The sequence below is a fragment of the Dinoponera quadriceps genome, unplaced genomic scaffold (genome assembly GCF_001313825.1).
Source record: "Dinoponera quadriceps isolate SergipeBrazil2010 unplaced genomic scaffold, ASM131382v1 scaffold1658, whole genome shotgun sequence".
NCBI classification, from domain to species: Eukaryota; Metazoa; Arthropoda; class Insecta; order Hymenoptera; family Formicidae; genus Dinoponera; species Dinoponera quadriceps.
In genome coordinates, this window is record NW_014555920.1 from 700698 (window position 1) to 720766 (window position 20069).

General features: G+C 43.2%; 3 protein-coding genes across 6 annotated transcripts in view; 1 reads left to right on the plus strand and 2 right to left on the minus strand.

Moving 5' to 3' along the window:
- Nucleotides 1–20069, plus strand: part of LOC106745737 (WASH complex subunit FAM21C) — a 31117-nt gene that overhangs the window by 3996 nt on the left and 7052 nt on the right. The window contains exons 10-12 of one of the 2 annotated variants that reach the window (XM_014621613.1): nt 10604–12087; nt 12653–12765; nt 12830–14391. In XM_014621613.1, the coding sequence (XP_014477099.1) occupies nt 10604–12087; nt 12653–12765; nt 12830–14350 (3118 nt within the window). In that variant the 3' untranslated portion in view covers nt 14351–14391. Of the gene's footprint in view, nt 1–10603; nt 12088–12652; nt 12766–12829; nt 14393–20069 lie in introns of those variants that run through there. The other variant, XM_014621612.1, reaches the window with a different exon arrangement.
- LOC106745745 lies at nt 4831–8386 on the minus strand. The gene is made up of 3 exons (XM_014621628.1): nt 8230–8386; nt 7727–7835; nt 4831–7060 (listed from the first exon to the last, which is right to left on the minus strand). The coding sequence occupies exons 1-3, from the start codon at nt 8303–8305 to the stop codon at nt 6856–6858; spliced, it is 390 nt and encodes a 129-aa protein (XP_014477114.1). The 5' UTR covers nt 8306–8386; the 3' UTR covers nt 4831–6855.
- Nucleotides 18172–20069, minus strand: part of LOC106745738 (period circadian protein) — a 28379-nt gene continuing 26481 nt past the window's right edge. For all 3 annotated transcript variants that reach the window (XM_014621615.1, XM_014621614.1, XM_014621616.1), the window contains one exon: nt 18172–19940. In XM_014621615.1, the coding sequence (XP_014477101.1) occupies nt 19815–19940 (126 nt within the window). In that variant the 3' untranslated portion in view covers nt 18172–19814. The remainder of the gene's footprint in view (nt 19941–20069) is intronic.

Here is a 20069-nt window from a genome sequence, read left to right on the forward strand (position 1 = left end):
TAGGAGTATATTTTAATACTATTATCAAGAAAATATTTCTCATTCAAGATAGCCATTATTTAAAAGAAGAAAAATAAACTGAATAATTGTTTTTCTTCGCAGTAATATTTCCCTCTACGTAGAAAGCGACAATAATATCAAATTGCTGTTGACAAGTTTAACTGATGAATAAGGTGAGGCAGCAGTTCGAAGCTCGACTCGTGAATTTTGGGTATTGCAACAGTCGAAGTGTGAGCTGGTGCATCATTGAGATTTACTTTGACGAACTGTCACGCAAACACTACGAGTGAGCCTACATTTGGCATATATTTTTCCGAAGAATGAAGCTTGTCAACGACAGCACAACAATTTGGCACTACTGTCACTATCTATGCGTCATTTCGGATATTTCTCAATCAACCTTCACACACACGCGCGCGCACGCACGCACGCACACGTGCACACACATGTACACATACAACATAAATAACGGGGAAACCTATCCGATGACACGTGATACTAACGCTTCCCGAGGTCAGCACCTAACAAAGAGATCGCGCTTCAATTACGTATGCGCTTTCTGTGCTTCCTTCGTCGACGGCTCATCCAGAATGCAAACAAGCGTCTCTCCTCGTCGTTACCGTCATCTCGTCATCATCGTCGATGCGACCGGATCATTTGATAACCGCTAGGCATTCAGCTCGTTAAAGGTACCGCCAGGTTCCTGCCTTCCTCTGAGCTAGCCAAGCCACCCTCTCCCGCGTTGCACACGCGTGCCAAATACTTACGGTGTCATTGAATCGATGACCCAAACATTAGTCACTTGCCTTGCCTATTACGCACTAGCCGCGGCGAGTAAGTACGCCAGTCCAAGGCGAGCCTCTTCAGCGCGGCCGAATGTTGCCCGTCGCCAGTGACTCTCTTTCTGCCGCGCCACGGGCTCAACTTGAAGAAAGGACGACGGCGGCGGCGAGTAAAAATAGTGAGGATAGAAACTGCACGGCGAGCGATTCGCGACGTTTATTCGCGTGGAACGGTTCCTCGAGGATCGACGTGCCTCTCTACCGCGTAAAAGCTTCTCCGCCGGACGATAAAAGTCACAAAGCGAGTGGGATTTGGAATGAAGTGACTCGAGTGGAGTACCCTCCCGAAATAATTCGTCTTCGCATCCGCGAGACGTGTCTTGAAGACCGTCGTATCTTCGATTAACTTCAAACAATGACAGGCAAGTAACAGAGAGTGACAATTGCGGGCAATAAATATATCCTCCTCCGTGTGGAAAAGCGGCGTTTATTTGCGATTTGCCCCGACGTCGTGGGCCCCTCCGAAAGGACACCTCGTGCTCCGTCCGTTAACTTCGAGGAATGAGAAGAACATAAATAATGATAATCGGTCAGCATCGTTTATTTGCGTTATCGTGCCGGAAATGCCGCATTCCTCCAGCCTAGCCGCAAGAAGCTACGCGAAAGTAACGGTCTCAACGCTAGAGGAGAGTGGTCGCGTTCGTGTCGCGCGACAAGAACCCGCGAGTCCGAAAATTTTCGCAGCCGAGAGCCGCGGATAAAATAATGAACAACTGAAAAGCGTTCAAGAGAATAAAAATTGCGCGAATCGAGAAAAAAATCGCAGATCAATTTGTCGTGTGAAAGGTAAAAGTAAAGCTCCGGAGGATGTTTCGTCGGGTAAGCGTCCTAATCCTCGCAGATCGGACCTTCGCAGCATTCCGGATAAGGCTTGGTGAGATCCGTGGGGCGATAACCAATTTCTTTCACGCAATGGTACAACGGGCATCTGCAAAGAAACGAGACATGGGGTTGAGCGAAACTCGAGAATCGATACTTGAGATCGCGATGTAGATTGATATGAATCTAGAAAAAATCTAAAAATGTAGGGCCCTTTTTGTAAGATCTCAACTCACGCGATTGCAGACATGGTGCCATCCTCGTGACATATATATTTCGCACAAGAGCGATAGTGGGTACCCACAGACAGACTTTCGTTTTCAAAATCGCAGTCACCTGTGAAAATAAATTATTGCGTTGTATCTGATAGATTCCGTCCATCTTTGCGCAGTATTATTTAATATTACTAGCTCCTCCCGTATTATTGATACATATAGCTCTCATAATATCGTAAATAATAATAATTAACTATTAATAATTATTAAATTAATTACTAGTAGTATTTTTAGTGTTATTAGTTATTAGTAATTCTTGATAATTACTAATATACTAGCTTTCTCCCCATGTGTTCAACGTACAGTTAATCCGTAGATTCACTCAGGAATTCAAACTAGAATTAAGATCGCACGGTGCAAGCCACTTACGTGACGAGAGATTATGGTTTATATGAAATAATTCCGCGAGGCCAATGACGTCGTCTCTCTGTTATTTCGTGATATTATAATTTCGTGACTCATCGTGCACTTATACAAGTACACACACCAACAACAAAATCGCATACGGAAGATCCTTCATTTCCAGTTTTCCGTTTAAAACTTTGGCGGCCGCTGTGCGGTCATGTGTGTATGACTACATTACGTATAGTTATCAGTCGTTACGCAATCGTAACGTTGTTTATACATCTTCTTATCACATCGTTAACATAAACATCTCATGTCCAGACTTAAAAGAAATGAAAAGACACTACGTGCACACTGAAAATTGTCCTACAAAAATAGTTGTGCCAAGAAGTTATGTCGATCATGAATGAAAAAACTGATATCAGTGCTATTATATTTAATAAAAATGAATAAAATATTGGAATATTAGAAATTCGTATGAACTAAGAATGGGAAGTTATGCGTATCATAAAATTTACTCACTATTTTGCTGGAATATTTAATAGAAATAAAAATAAAAGATGCAGTAAAATTGCTAAATAATTTATTTATTATTTTAAAGTATAAGAAAATATTTTTGCAAAATAATATTTCAGGAAATATTAAATTGTAACAATAAATAATCTAGCAATTAATGCTAAATGCATATTGTTTTCATCTATACCGATGCGTTTGAAGCGCTAGAGCAAAAGTTTCAAAAAAGGATACAATCGGATCTTTCTTTTGAAAACCGGTAGCATATCTCCTTTCAACGATTCTCTTCAATTACTCGACGTACCTTGCACTTGCATAAGCACGCACACCAGCAACAAGATCGCACAGCTGAGAAGCCCCTTCATCTTCAATTTCTCGTTGAAGAATGCACCAGGAAGAAACACGATAATCCGCGAAAATCATCATCTTATATATCATTTCCCTCTCTTCCGCCGATTGACCTTCGAGAACATCTTATTTCTCTGTTTACGAATCACGCTGAGTAAGATGTGATAACTTGCTGATGTTGTGGATAGCTACGCGATTTTAAAAAACAAAACCACGACGAGAAGTCCGCATTAAATTTGCCGGCGAGATTATTCAGGGAGAACGTGCCGGGCACCGGAATTATAACTGAAATTATAATGTGTGTTCCAATCTTTAGTGTTGTATTTCAATTGTACACACTAAAGATTACAGCACACATAATAATTTCAGTCATAACTCCGGTGTGGTCCAACGTGAAACAATTTTGTAATAACTTTTGCTACAATATTTTCTCCGTGTGTCTATCACACAAATTCGTTATACTTGATTGTACCAAATACAACTTTCCGCTTTTATGACGATAGAACTAACGGCACGTTACGAGCTATCATTATCTTCTAGATTTTTCGCCTTATCTATTGTTCTCTCTTCTCTCTCGTTCGTCCCGTTGCTTACACGATCATTAATTACGCTCCGCGCGACGTTCTCGTGTTTGCGTGGACTGCGACGTTCGATCACTCCAGTTAACATAAAACCGTTAACATAAAAACAATATGGAAGCTATTTTTCTTGTCATCAGCAATCTCTTAGACGTACGGGGCGAAGCGCCCACGTCTGACAGATGACGACGATGTTGGACCCGCGTATTGCATGATGCAGAATAATGATTTGGGGGGAAAATGCACGATGACGGAGATGAAATCTGGACTGAGGTCAGAAATCGAACAAACACCGAGAGACGGGGATGTCCGACAACTCGTGTCAAAGAGCGAAATTGCGGGTTATCCCGCGATAAGATCGCCCCACCAGGACTGTTTTCGGCCGGTCCGACAATTATATGCTACTCTCTAAAGTGCAGTCAGTATATTATCGTTGAAAAGCAATATTATTTTTTCCCGTGTAATATAGAATAACGTTTCACTGATTCAATTAGTGGCATTTTTACTGATTCGAGAGTACGTATCACGTCCGGTTTATCGGAAAACGTCTTTTTTGCCTTAGATCAAACGTTTCCGAGAGGCGGATTATCTAATTTGCTTGTTTCTTTCGATCTCCTTGATCGAAACGAAAACGGGTGCCATGGGAGATAAAAAGGCGAGCTAATAGAATGCACAGGCATGCATAAAAAATTAATCACTCACCGGACTCGATCGTTCGTCAAACGATAATGAATCACCCTGTAATGAAATGATGTCGCGTATTTCGCAAATCGTCGTCTTCAGATCTTGCGTTGATCACAAATCACGATAATTTGTTATCGCACGACAGTACCGGTTATTTGCATTTCGATAATTATCAACGTCGCGAGATCCTTCTCGAGATCAGAAAATCTGATGCGTTTCCGAGGAGAGATTATTGATTGGTGACGAATACTTGCCGCGACGGGGATAACAATAGAACCGAGGTCGCAGGTCACTTATCGCTAATCGATTATCTCTCTCTTTATCCGATGACGCCGAATTATAGTTTGCATGCGTACTTTACTTGCTACATATAAAGAGAGAGAGATACATATAGAGTGATTACAAAAGTCACAGTGATATACAATGTCACGTGTCATATGGAATATATATATATATGTCTACATGTCATATATGCGGTTATTTAGCGAATATTAGTTTCATTAATCTTACATGTGTATATACGTAAGAAACTCGCGTGGTTTCTGTCGAAACGAAAGCTTAACGCAGGCGAACATCCGACGGCTGAATCACTGACGCAAATCCCACGTTGATTCGCGAAAGCGTTGTGCAAAAGTGCCCGTTCCTCGCAGCTGCATCTTTTCGCATATCTTCGCGCGTTTTCCGTCCTCGAATTTGCTCTTTCCCCTTCAAGAGAAGAAACGAAGAAAGAGAGAGATCGATCATGCCAGGTACGGCTGAAGGGAACAGGCATTCCGATGAGGAAAAATATGAGTGGAGAACTCGTCGTTAATATTCTCGGCTTTTCATTCTACGTGCGCTATCTAAAGTACAATCAGTATATTCTTCACTGAAACACGCTTTACTTATGATTGGCGGTTGAGTTCATAAGTATAGCATTGCAATCAGTGAAACTTCGCTGAAAGGATCGGTTAATAGCAGCGACTGCTTCTATTATCAATGTAGCTTGCAAACATAGGTTAAAGTAAAATTATGTGTCATTGCACGCAAGGCAAGACGCATGGAAACCGTTCGTTCTATCGTCATAAAAGCGGAAAGTTGTATTTGGTACAATCAAGTATAACGAATTTGTGTGATAGATACACGGAGAAAATATTGTAGCAAAAGTTATTACAACATTTTTTAACGTTGGTCTACAACCGGAGTTATGACTGAAATTATTATGTGTGCTGTAATCTTTAGTGATGTATACAATGAAATACAACACTAAAAATTAGAACACACATTATAATTTCAGTTATAATTCCGGTATGGTCCAACGTTACAAAAGTTTGTGGTCATTTTTATTACAATAATTTCTCCGTGTACATGTTGCAGGGAAATCTTATTTTCACCGGTCAAGATCAATGAGACACAAGACGAAAGTGGACGAGAGAGATAAGAATATATGAATCAAGCTCTCGGGATATAAAATTCTTAATTGAAAGAGGCGATGAAACCAAACATTTCGGTAGTAGGTACCGACCCTCTTCAGTGACAAAAACCGACTATTGTTTCGACTCATTAACTTTTTAAGTCTACTAATTTTTAATCCCGTAACCATTTACCAGCGCCGGTTCTTATTGGCCTCTTTTAATTAAGGATTGTACATCCCGAGAGGTTTTTACACCTCTTGTCCACTTTACTGCTTTGTCTTATTAGCCTCTTTCAACTAAGCAGTAGGAGTGTTTTTCTAAAAAGTTCATTGAATGCTTTTTCTGATTTACAATCAGAGGAACGCTTTTACTGATTTACTTTAGGAAAATGTGTATCGCGTATAAAAATACGAAATCATGGTTTTAAAGTTTTGGAAAAAATTGTTTTTCTCCCAATTTTTCAGCAGATTTGTTTGGTTTTACCTTTTTTACGAAGAAAAAATAAATTTAGCATACTTTGATCGAACACATATGAGTTTTTCTAAACGAATTTTTGTATCCTCAAGACAGAAACTGAAGAAATTCGTACAAAAATGGGGAAAAACGGGTTTTTTCTGTTTTAAACTTAAACTTAAACTTTAAAAACTATATGGAATCGTCGCGTCGGGGGGAAACTTGAGATGACGAACTCTCCTTTCGGCGATGGAGAATAATGTGCTACCTCTCCGAGCAGGGAGATTCGCTTGTTGAGACTCAAATAGAAGGATGATCATGAAAAGACAGCCTGTCAGGACCATCCTGAACTGGGGGATGGTTTCGAAGAAATATCGACCGCCGGATAATTGGTGGTTCTCTCGCGAGGACGCCTTTCGATGACCTTTAAAAATCTAAGCCCACGAATGAATTGGACCAACGATCCGGCGAATTTCGTCGCTTCGCTTTGCGTGATTGCTTTCCGAGGATCTTCCGAGTCAGTGCCAGGTGTCGACGTTGAAAAATGATGCGTCAGCGGGGCGCGCTGCTGCAAAATTTTCGTTCACGGCCTCGCTGCCGACGCTCAGGCAAATTTTATTCCCATCACGTGAGGCGACCGTTTGATGAATCTCTTCGGTCGACGGTAGGATCTCATTGGGGTGCTTAGGTAGATAATGCGACCGTCTCCGCAAATCGATCCGGCGCAGCAATCCGGGTAGGGCTTCGTACTGTCGAATCGCTTGTAACCGCGCCACATGCTCGGTCGCTCGCAGGTGTACTGTCTGCATCTGTAAATCCCGAAATCCCAGTTTAAATAATAGGAAAGGGGCCAAAACGGGGTTTAAAAATCAGAGATTTAAGAACCATCTGGCGGAAATAAGAGTCAGGAAACGGCTGTTAAGAACCATACGAGAAAAAGGGAATTTATTCATATGTATAATTGAAATTTAATTGCCAGACCTAGTTTCTAGCTGTTTGAACTGAGAACTAGGTAGAGGGACGAAAAAATTAACCAAATTAACTAAATTCCATTCTCGATTCCGCGAAGCCCAGATTCGCTTTGAACTCAATAAAGATTTAACGACTATCTAACGAAGATCTTTAGAACGTAGCAAATATTTCATCCAGAAGTTCCGCAACCGTTTCCGACCGTCGTTTTTTCGACCGAAACGCGCGCGATCACAGTCCGTAAGCTGTAACGTCCGAGAACGAACAGCGAACGTAATGGACTCTTCGTTTACAATTTTGATCAATTCGCATTGATAAACGATCATTTTGATGAATTAATGGACGACTGTGAATATGCAATGTTCACGATGTTCGATGCTCGCTATTCAGCTTTTCTCGGAAAACGCACTTACGCGGCTCCGCGCGGTTTTCCCCAGAAAAATCCGGCCGACTACGGTAATGTTTAATTCTGCAACAAGCCGAAGAGAGCGATCATCGATACTTACGACTGCGTTACTTCGGTTACTCCTTTCGCGTGACACGTCACCTTAACGAAGCAGTCGATATATACTTGGCCAACGGTCAATTGTCTGTTGCCGTGCATGCATATTTCAGCTGGAACAGACAAAACGGTCGCAACCTTAATCTTAATTTTTCGCTCAACTTCAATTCCCCACCCTTTAATTAACTTCCTCTCCATTTCGCCGGAAATGTTCCAGTTAAATGAAAAAAATTCCGAATGTTCCGGTGATGGGATTTTTATCTGACCGACGTGACTCGCGGTCCGCGATTATCTTATGTTTCGCGATATTGTCGCTTACATCGAGAGACATTTGTACCTCTGATTCTTCTCAGAAATTATTAAACTGCTTGAAAAATATCACAAATACTTTTCAAAAATGTGTATCCATATATATATATATATATATATATAAATTATGTCTACGTTAAAATATTAGTCTTAAGAAGAAAAGCCGTAAACGTAAATCGAACGGGTGATGGTACTTACGCACTGCCGAGACCCTCAGGGCGACAGCCACGACGTACACCAGGATGAAAAGTACGCTCAGCGACGATATCCTCATGATGCCGTCGAATTGCGCGAAACGAACGCCACAAAATGCGCGCAGAGCTTCACGAGATTCGAGCTTTAATAATGCCCCCTGCGAATCGGGCGGCGGCTTTTATACTTTGTTGTGATAAGCACCGGCCGTGATATCGCGAGATTCGCAATGGACGATCTGCGTCAGTGACGTCGCGCTTCTCAGGATTTTTGCGTGCGACGCAATCTCGCCCCAAGCGAATGTGTGGGTGCGTGCACGTAGGCACACTCACGCTTGCGTGTGCGAGTATATTTCAACTATGCGTATATTATTTCACGATAAATCCTGTAAAAATCGATCCACAACCAAGGGCCGACGCGGATACTTTCGCAACGTTTTACGAGCGAAAAACAGAAAACAGGAGATGGATCAATCCGGGGAAAGAGTCCGCTCGCGTCGCACGATGCGTTTTCGTTCCGTTCCGAGGAATTTCAATCGGTCATTGTGTTTACTTTGCGAAAACATGAGCACAAGGCGAAGTCATTATTACGTATTGCGCTCGCGATTTACGCACTCGTCGCCGATCTACTTCTACTGCGCCGGTCCGGAAGGATAAGCCGTTCTGAAGTGAGAAGTGAGAAGAGAGGATTCTTAATTAAGCGCGATATTTAATAACCACGAGGAACGAGTATTAATCGCTATGAAAGTTCACGTCAAGAGAGAGAGAGAGAGAGAGAGAAAGCGTTATTTATTCTGCACTCTGCACTGAGAAAAAAGCGTTGTATCTATAAAATCCTTCGTTCAAAAAAAAGTTACGCCCACTAAATAAATTACGCATTGGCAACAATATATTTCGTTGATATAATCGCCAGTCAAATCGCGATCGTTGAATTAACTGATAACTTATTCTAAGAGTTATATAATTTGTTTTCAGTGGACTAAACGTTGCGCTTGAAAATATTGTGCTCATTTAAGCAAAATTTCGTTGATTCAACTACATTTTTGTCTCAGCGCCGGAATAATGCCCCCCAAGCGTCTGATAATACAAAAATACATACAAAAGAAAGTAGTAACTTCAGAATTAATTTTATGAAAAAGTGTTAAAATAAAGAGTAGAGTATGTACAAAAGAAAATGGAGAAAGGCATTCAAAATTCGAATTTCTGAGGGAGTTGTGTATAACAGATGATGTTTCCTCGCTTGTTGTGTGTTAGACAAAGACAAAGGCGAAGAGTCATGCACAAGACGAAGATAATAAACCGATAATAATAACATAAAGGTAAATAATATAATCGAATCACACAAGAAGGAAAGCAAGTGTGACAAAGTGTGACAAAGAGAGAGAGAGAGAGAGAGAGAGTGAGAGAGAATTCTTCCATGATGCGTGGTGAGACGCGGGCAGATAAGAAGGGCGATAAGTCTGTGTTGTGAATCGCTCTCCTCCCCTTTCGTCGCGCGAATAAAATGCAGCGGTAAGGCGCGCGCGGGGGCAAACGATAACGTGTGGCCCTATTTTCAGCGTCTCCGTGCAGCCGCACACGACCGTGTCCATTATGCTATCGGTCGTTTTCACGCGGGCGAGAAACTACGCGCTTACTATGCGATTCGTCTGCGCGAAAATCAAAAGAGAAAGAAATGAGTCGGCGTGGCGCCGTGCGGGAGGGGGGACTTCGCTCTCGGGACCGAAACTTTCCATCGTCTCGCAAGCAGGAGGTGCGGGAGGAAAAATCGCGGACGGCCTGATAAATCGGGAACACTTCGCGTGTATATGGAACTTCACTCTTCGCCGTGCTAATCGATGGTTATGTAAAACGTCAATGACATTGAGACCTCGCCGACACAGCCCTTTTGCAGAAATGCGCGGCTTTCGAGATTCAGCCGCGATTTAGCGCGAGATTCGTTTCCCGCTTCATCAATCGCTGTTTGCGCGCTTTCTTCTCAGTTCAGAGTTTGAGATTTCTTATCACGCCTAATCAAGGCATGCGAGACTGTAAATTGCCAATGTAGCACCACGTGTACACGCTGCAAACTCGCGGATCCGCCATTCGCGTAGGCTTCCGCCGGAAAACGAATGTCGCTTCGTCGCTGATTCCGTGTGCCACACACGGGAAAAACAATACCGTTGATGTCGCAAAATTTTTTTCTTGCTTGTTGAGAACGAGTTAACGGAAGACATCGATAAAAATGTTACTTTAATAATTAAAAGGTCGATTTTAGCGTGAAAGGTTGATTCGTCGCGTACGATTGCCGATTAAAAGAAGCGGACGTACCTCTAGTACATTCACGATTAAAAATGATTCTACCCAGAAATAATTTGAAACGCATAATTACCTTTCTTTAGGCTGAATTTCCACCCGGAGATGTGCTCGACGAGACTCAGGTCCGAGGAGATCTACCGCGAGCGCGTCACCAGCGACAGCCTGTTCACAGCGCGAACGCGTAATCCCGCTAACTCCGCGTCGGCGAATCCAAACGGCAATAGCAATCAGCAACAACAGCAGCTCTCCCGGCAGCCGGAGCAACAGAACAACGTCTCGTCGGCGCTGCAGGACGACGTGTTCGAGAACGACGATCTGTTCGGGCCGCCGCCGTTGCCCTCCAAGTCGGACTCGAAGCGCGTCAAGTCGAAGGTCTCGTCGCTCTTCGACGACTCCGACTCCGGCGACGAGCTCTTCTCCGCCGCGAGTTCCGGCTCCAGGTCGCAGAAGAGCACGGACTTCCTTGGCACGGTCGCGTCGGCCGACCGAACGAAGCCGGCATCGCGAGGAGCCGGCCTCTTCGATGACGACATAGACATATTCGCCGGCAAGGACGTCCCGGACGTCGATTTGTTCGGCGTGACTTCGAAGCCGAGATCGAAGGACGCGACTTCGGATAGTCTGTTTGACAATCGTGCTCGGGAGCCGGTGGCGTCGAAGAACGGCAACGTCGACAAGTTACCGAGCGCGAGGATGGAGCCAAAGAAGATGGGCTTGTTCGACGACGACGACGACGGCGACGACGGCGACCTATTCGGCGCGCAGCCGAAGTTGAAGCCGAAGATCGAGCGAAAGACTGACCTCTTCGAAGACGAAGACGACCTGTTCTTGTCGGCCAAGGCCAGCAGCAAAAGGCATTCTTCGGCGGAGAAAGACGCGTCGGTTGTTGAACCAAGAAACGACATCTCCAAGGAAGTCTCTATTCTCGACGTCGAGAGAAAGAGCAAGGACGCTCCCCCGGAGAACAGATTATTCCCGAGCGCCCCGAAGACTCGCAGTCTTTTGTTCGAAGACGACGACTACGACGATCTGTTCGGCAAGAAGGAAACGGTGGCGCGTCAGGATGTCAGGACGAAACCTGAATTGAAGGAGGGGATAGAAAAAGACATTGTCGAGGAGGTGATGAAACTTGCCGAGGAGGAGAACAAGAGCTCGGCGGAGCCCTCGAGCGTGGATCGCGATGTGAAGACGTCCGCCGACCTGGATATTGTCGTGAGTCGATCGGAGAACGACGTCATCACCGAAGAGAATAAAACGAATGTCGAAGAGACGTCCGAGGAGGACGTCGACGGCACGGCGAAAAAGAGTCCGCCGAAGACGCTGAGCATCCGAGCAACTTCGTCGCCATCCGAAGACGTCAGTCAGACACCGCGAAAGTCGGTATCCGGTAAGATAAAGAACCTGATGGGCAAGATGGGTGATCTGAAGATACTCTCGCCGATGGACGCGCCGCCATTGTGGCGGAAGAGCGAGGATCGCACCGATGAGGACGAGGATATCGTGGACAAGGACAGCGACAGCGGAGGTCCAACCACTGCTGGGCGTGCCTCGCCTCCGAGCGTATCAGGTAATTTTATTTTTATTCATTCATTTATAGTAACGGGAAGAAATTTTCCTCTTTAATAAAACACCAGTGCATATCAATCTAAAAGTAAATTACGTGGAAAAATATAAAAAAAATACAAATTGGACAAGGAGCTAATTAATAATAGAAATAGTTAAATTGAAGAAAAGAGGAGAAAAAATAGACTAGGAATGTACAAATAATTGTTCAATAACGTTTGCATCGCGTCTTACGGAAATAAAACAGCATCAACAACAAAAATACAGCTTGTTTTGCTCCATGCTTCATCTATTGTTTTTAATCTTTACTTTGTATATTTTCTTCTCATATTAGTGCTTATTAGTGCTTATTGTAAAATTTTGTAATTTAGTTTGCTTACCTATGCGTTTGTTAACTATTCGTCCTTAGAGGATAAGCTCTAAGATAGTAATAAATGCCTCTCTCTTCCTTTATTTGAAGACAGAAGTAATTTATCAATAAGAAAGCACCGTCTGGCTACAAAAATCTGAACAAAACTGCTTTGCTTCGAAAAAAAAATTAACATAACAATTGAAACATTCATTTTCAGAGAGCAGTACGCGGAAAGAGTACTCAACGATCTCGAACGCCAGCAACGCGGAGGTGGCCATCAACTTCGACGACCTGGCACAGGTGGAAACGTTGTCCACCGCCGCGTCCAAGGTACGAGAGATTTTCTGACGTTATCTTACACATCTCCTTTCTCATCCTGTTCGTTTTATTCCAGAGTCGCGTGAGGATCCAGGCGAAGCGTCGTCCTCAGAGCCGACACGCCCGCAAGTCCGCACTGCGGCACAGCGGCATCGACTTCGACACGGTTGACAACGCGGATGACTCGCAGGAGGAGAGCCACGCCAGCACTTTCTCGCACAGCACGTCCAGCAAGGATTCGGCCGTACCGAGCATGGCTACCGATCGTTTGAGCGTCACCGACAACGCCCAACGCGGGCTCGACCCCAGCACAGACGACAAGTCCGAGCTGGGTAGCGTCAGCAAGGAGAGCTCGATGAGCGTCAACAAGAACACCTTATTGTCGCCGTCCACCGACGAGGAGGACCTGTTCGACGTGCCGCCGGACTTGCCGGAGGACCCGCAGAAGGAGGACACGTTGTTCGGCAGGGCGCCGATACTCTCGCCGGTCGGCAGCGAGCAGTCCGAGAAGACACCCGTCGCTGCCGAGCCTCTGATAGACGCCGCGATCAGGACGGAAGTGGTCAACGCGATGAGCGGCAGGAGTATAGAACAGGATCCCGGCGCGACGATGCGATCGGACCAAGCCGACGGCAAGTTGGACACGTTGAAGACTCGCGAGAGGAAGGACGAGACACGCGGGAAGGAAGTGGACGATGAGCTGGACGAGGAAGCCAAAGGAGAGCTCGATGAGGAGCCGAGCGATCCTCTGCGAGACAGCAGCCACGACCCGCTGAAAAATCCTAGTCAGTTGTTCGCGTTCGTCACGAAGACGCCGTCGCCGGATAAGGGCAAAGGTCTGTTGTTCTCCGAGGATGACAGTTTGTTCTCCAGCGGCGGCACGAAGAAGCCGAGCGACGAGCGGTCGCAGAAGAGAGAGACCTTGGACCTGTTCGCGGACGACGCGGGCGGCGGCGATCTCTTCTCCGCGCCGTTGAAGAGGACGGTGAAGAAGCCGCTGCGCGACACGAAGATCAGCCTGTTCGACGATGACGACGAGCGGAACGACGAAGACGACAGTTTGTTCGGCAGCGCGGCCGTGAGGACGCGCCCTGACGCTCAGAAGCCGGCCCCCGCGCAGGCCGGCCGTAAGAAGAACAACCTCTTCGACGACGACGACGACGACGACGACTCCAGTCTGTTCGTCGAGTCGTCCGGCCACTCGCAGAAGTCGGACAGCGCGTCGATCTCCGAGTCGAGACACGACTTCGCCGACTTTGCCAAAAGCTCGAATCTCAAGAACATCTTCGGCAACGACGCGACGTGCGACGACGACGACGAGGACGACGACGTCGATATTTTCACCGCGAAGCGACCTGTTCCTAAGAGAGTCACGCCGCTGTCCTCCAAATCACTGTTCGTGTCGGACGACGACGACGATGACGACGACGACGGTAGCGACGGTATCTTCGGCAAATCGTCCACTCCGGCGGACCACAAGCCGAGAACAGTGATTGCGAGCTTGCGACCGGCTGTGAAGAAACCCGTCACCAGGGACCTGAAGAAGACGGCCGAGAAAATCGTCGAGGATCCGCTGAGTCTTCTTCGAGACGATTAACTTCGTAATAAGCACTGACGAGATTTCGCATATATATATATATNATATTTCGTTACGTCACTGCAATCACCCGACCAATATAAATAATAGGAAGAATTCTCCACGCGTCTTAAGACGCGGGAATGGACAGAGTGCAATTTTGCTTCGAGCAGCAGAGATTTATTCTCTTCGCTCTCTTGCCTGTTAATATTTATTCTTTCCCCAGTCGGAGCTGGATTTCTTTCTTCCTTTCATACCAACACACCTGTGCCACATTAGATTGTTCTAATCTACTTGTTCGCCGACCAGCTGTTACGCTGAATCGATGGGAGCAGTACTGTTTTCAACATTTGTTCGGAACACAACGAATAATGTAATTTAAGTTGGGACTTGTCATCGACATTGTCATCGAGATGAGCGCATGAAAAGGCGCGCCTTAACCGCGCGGTAGATGTATATTTTCGGTACCCTCACCTCCCTCGTATCCCGCGTGTAAATTCGCCTCACGCCAACGACTCCACATCATGTATATACTTGATGAGTCATACACACACACACACACACACACACACACACACACACACACACACACACGTTAGTACAATAAAATTTATTCAACGAACACGTCGTGTACAAATCTATCGTTATCCTTCTTGAACCCGCACAATACCGATCTCGAAGTTCCATTCAGCCTGTATACATGGAAAAAGAATCAATATCAGTTCAAGACTGATACAATTCTTAGTTCGAAGACATTGTTCTTTCTATCTATATATTTTTCCTCTAAATTTACAAAAATTACTCTTGAATAACAAGAATATGAGATTCTTAATGGAACCGTATAAAATTTTTTCATGTATAAGAGTAAATTTTATCTTCACATAAGAATATGTCCTTGCTTATATATGTGAGAATATGAGTTTCGAATTAATACTAATTTTGTCTTGTTTATTGCAGCATAACATTTTATAAACGAAAATATTATAGTATATGTATTATGATATATTATATCATAATATAATGGCACGTGTGTAAATCATACTACGATTGGTTGCAACGTGAACAGGCAGGAACGGGATGTTTATTAAACACGTTCTCGATAAATACACAATATTTTATATTGATGTAGTATTCTCGCGTGAAAAGAGTGAGACGCTTCTCGCACATCGTTGTCAAAGAAATATGTGGTTTACACATAGCGCAATATTAGCGAGATGAACGTATCTAGACTTTCAAAGTCGAATCTACGAGAAACTCGCGCTTTATATCGCTCGTCGTTTGACATGCGCTTAACATAACACAGTAAAATAAAAATTAGAGAGAAGAATCTTGCGGGTTCTCCGTATTATGATATATATATATATATATATATTATAATAACTTACAAGAGTACAACGATCGCACAATCAATCACGCATACGAATAATCTTCAATCATAAAGCTACACCGGAAAGTGGAATCTCCTGCGTGCTAACATGAGGAAGCGACAATCTAAGCATAGTAATTCAACAACTTAGCGTAACTTAAATTGAAAGGAGCTTATCGAACGCCATATATATTGTCTATATAATGAACGCGAGAAGCCCTTTGCTCAAAGAGTAAACTTTCTATGTCTGCAGTAATATTCTTAAAAACAATATCATTCAAATGAACGAAGTGGTAAAAAGAGAACATTTATAAAAGAGTAAAAAAGGAAAATTTGTAAAGAAGAGAGAGAATTTGTACAAAAACTGACGAATCTATCAAAGGAGAGAATCGAAGAGGATCCCTCGACATCTCGGCACTTTCAATTCGCGTCTTTTCTTTTGTATTTGCATCCGATGAAGTCGCGGAGGTGGTGTGCTTCTTCGTCGTGAACGTTTCACTGAACGACAATCGAAGAGAAAGTAGAGAATGAAACAGCTCGAAACGAGCAGAACAAAAGTCTCGAAGGGCGCATGCGGCTTTTAGAAAAAATTGGATGAATAAAAGTGTTCAAGGGACGGAATTCTCCAGAGTAGAAAGAAATCCTCTTGATTGCTAAAATTTTATTGGTAAGAAAAAAAGAAAAATATCAATGAAAAAAATATTAAATACTTGTACATTGTGTTTTTTCTATAAAGTTTTCTCTATAAAACATTCTGAGAAAGTCTTAAAATTTATAGAAATTCTGAGATATTTTTTCACCAGGGAATGGATAATTTCACAGACTAGAAGCAAAGATTCGTCATATGCGACGAAAAAATCACTAAAATCCAGCATCGATAATCTCGGGTTTCATCCTTTTCTCTTCCATTGAAGTGCAGCAAGCAGATTACAAATTCTAAACTAGATCTTGAGTTCTTGGGGATTTCCGCCCCAGAGTCGACTTACCTTATTCTCTTTCTCTAAATCACTCGTATATAAAATATCTTTCTTACCGATACTGTACACATGATGCGGTCGACACGTGCTGGTTATCGCATGTGACACACACACACACACGAATACGTAGTATACAAAATATCTCTTCGTCTTTCATATGTCGTGCTCTATTCTCGAATCGCTAAAGTAGCCATGCTAACTTCACAGTCCATGCGTTCCGGAAATAAATTTATATGCCAAGTGACGTACTCCGTTTGCGATTACGTAATTGAGTTTTTAATTATGTGATTAATGCAGAGAACAGAATCGCCTGTCCGTTCACGCGGACCATTATTTTCTAAACATGTGATGTACAAGATAAAATTTATCTAATTATACAACCTAGTCAGTATCGCGCACAGAGTTTCACTTTGTTCCACGATTAAGCTTTGTTTATTGAGATCTTATTTGTGGAGATCAATTCTGTATTCAATAGATAAAGTATAGAGCACATGAATATCAACAAGTTATTTATGTCGAAATTTAAAATTTATCTGAGAGGCGACGATAAATTATCTGACCGTGGGATCGCTTAAGATTTGCGTTTTTACGAATGAGATTTGATATCTTCGTGAGTTTTCTGGAGATATTTTTGATGAAAAAATTATTGGAACAAATATATGATGAAATTTCAATAAATGTAGCGTATTATCAGACCCGAATTTTATTGGGAATAAAATATACTCTCTCTCTCTCTCTCTCTCTCTCTCTCTCTCTCTCTCTCTCTCTCTCTCTCTCTCCACCTTCTCACGACTCTGTCGTATAAATCTAGAAATATAAATTATTGTCAGGAGAGTGGCATGAAAAACAAAGATGACACACATATTACATAAGAAATTTAAATATAGTTATGGTAATCTTATCTACCGCTCTATATATATTTGATCTAAAATATTTTCCAGAGATATAAAAACGCTGAATATACAAAGTGGCATGTTATGGCACACCACGAGTGTTACAACGGGTCGCGTCATGTAGTTAATAGGTTGATCTTATCGTTCGATTTTGATCCCTAGAAACTATAAACGACGCTTAATTGTATGTATCTCGAATGAAATGCGCTCGAATGAAACGCTTTTTTTTTGTCGAGTAATTTATCGGTTTTAGCCGGCCGCGCTGATGTGATCGAAACGAATATCGAGGTTTTTGCAAAGTGCTCCCCGATAAGGATGTATATCGGTGGCACGATTTAAATTAGCGAGATTATTTCTTTACACATGTAATAATATAATATTCCGAAAATTGCGATAGGAGGGAAAAAGAGTGTCCAAAATCGAGAACACAAAAGAAAATCATCAAGAATATCCTCTTTCTATCCCCCCATTCGTGTTCTCCCGCGATCTTTCGATCAGTTCGCACGTGGCTACGCAGTTATATAATACAAACGAGTTCTACGGACACTATCGAAAATAAGTGCATCGAGTTTCATTGTTTTTTGTACTATGGATTAACCTTCGAATTGCCCCCCCCCCCCCCCCAAAGGAAATCAGTCATTTCCGGTCGCGTGTTTGTATCGTAATTATACGTATCTCACCTATTTCACGAAATGTCCCAATGTCATTGCGTATATCTTTAATTATAGATTCTACCGGAACTGCGAAACATACTCTTTTAATATCCGGTGTTCTCGAGACACCCCGTGTATAAATATAAGCGCAAATACTTTTGGAGATTAGTTCAGTTAGCGCGTTCTATTTCATATCGAAAATTCTGGCAAAACGCGCTCAGATTCGTTGCTTGGTTGCAACGTCTGGACCTTCTTCGAACTTTGTATCGACGACGATGACGACACGATTATCGCATCTTCACGATCAATCGTAATCTTTTTGACAAAGAGAGAACGATTATCCGGAAAAAAATGTAAGAAACGGAATCACTGTGTCATCAGTATTGGTAAATTCACGTGTCTCTTGAGTGCATTTCATTCGCTATTCATAGAAGAAGGTGCTGTACCCTTGGACTTGTTTTACATTGAATCCATGTCGATTTCAGCGCTTTGTTCAGTGATTTTTTCACTTTGTTAATGTGATAATTCATTGTGTTTACTGTCAGAATTCTTATCTGTGGTGGTAAATACAATGAATTATCACATTAACAAAGCGGAAAAATCACAGATAACGCTAAAATCGACATGAGTCCAAGGTAAAATAGGTCCAAAGTACAGGCACTTCCCCCACCCAGTGGGAGATAAAACATCGAATCGACGTCGATTTAATATAATTCCCATTGTTTCGACGTCGATTCGATGTCAACTCGATAGTTCATTTCTCGCTGAGTATAGGCGTGTCGGTTTTTGTTTGCGTTTCTCCCGGTAGGTATGTTCGATCGTTTCAGAGATTTCACTCTGTCTTTCGATCGAAGTTCGATAACACACACAAATGCTATCTGTCCATCAAAGAAGGACCTTGACTGTCACATATCCAGATCGAAGAGTTTAAGACTTAATAGGAAATACCTGTGGTATCCTACAAGGAGGTAGATCCTGAGCATGTACGCAGTATATCGGAAACGTAAATTGTGTATATCCCATCAATATTCGAAATATGTTCTACGATATTCTGAGAATGTGCAGAAGATATTCCTATGTCCACATCCGAAACCTATTCAATACTGGGGACATCCTGCAGTATATTATGAGACGTCCCCGGTATTATTAGAGTATCATATACATACGCGCGCATACATATGTACACAGCCACGTGCGCGCATTCCCATATACAACCTAATGCTTGAGCATTTTGTTTAAATAATAAAAAGAATTTGATATATTTTTTACGGCGCTCTCATACGTATCTCCGCATGGTTTCGATCCTGTAGCGGTCACCGTTGCTTGGCTTCAATGATCGTAAAGGAATTTCTAAATCCTAATGAGCTCTGATCATGTTTTTGCGGATTATGCGTATAATATACTCTTATATCGATCGAAAAGTATATAATGGCATACGAAAACGAAGTACATACTCAAACGGTGCGAGAACAGAATTGATTTAATCTAAAGACTAACAACGTTGGACCCACTCGGGAGAAATGCGAATGCGACGATGCGAACGTCGACTTCGGAGTTGTCCTGAATCAGTTGTCCATACCGGATCGCGCGCATCTCTTAAGAATGCTGACACGGTACAATCGGAGACGGTAACGGAGACGGTAACGGAGGCGGCAACGGCGCGTCCTCCTCGTGGATCATCACGAGTTTGCCGTACTTCACCATTCTTCTCCTCTGTTTACGCTGTAAGCAATCGAGATGTCGAGCGAAACAATTTAGAAATATTCTAATCAGGCCGAAATTTTCGGTTTCGAAGATCCTGTACCGTGGCCATTTTGTTTTATGACGTCAGAAGCGAGGAAATCCAGAATT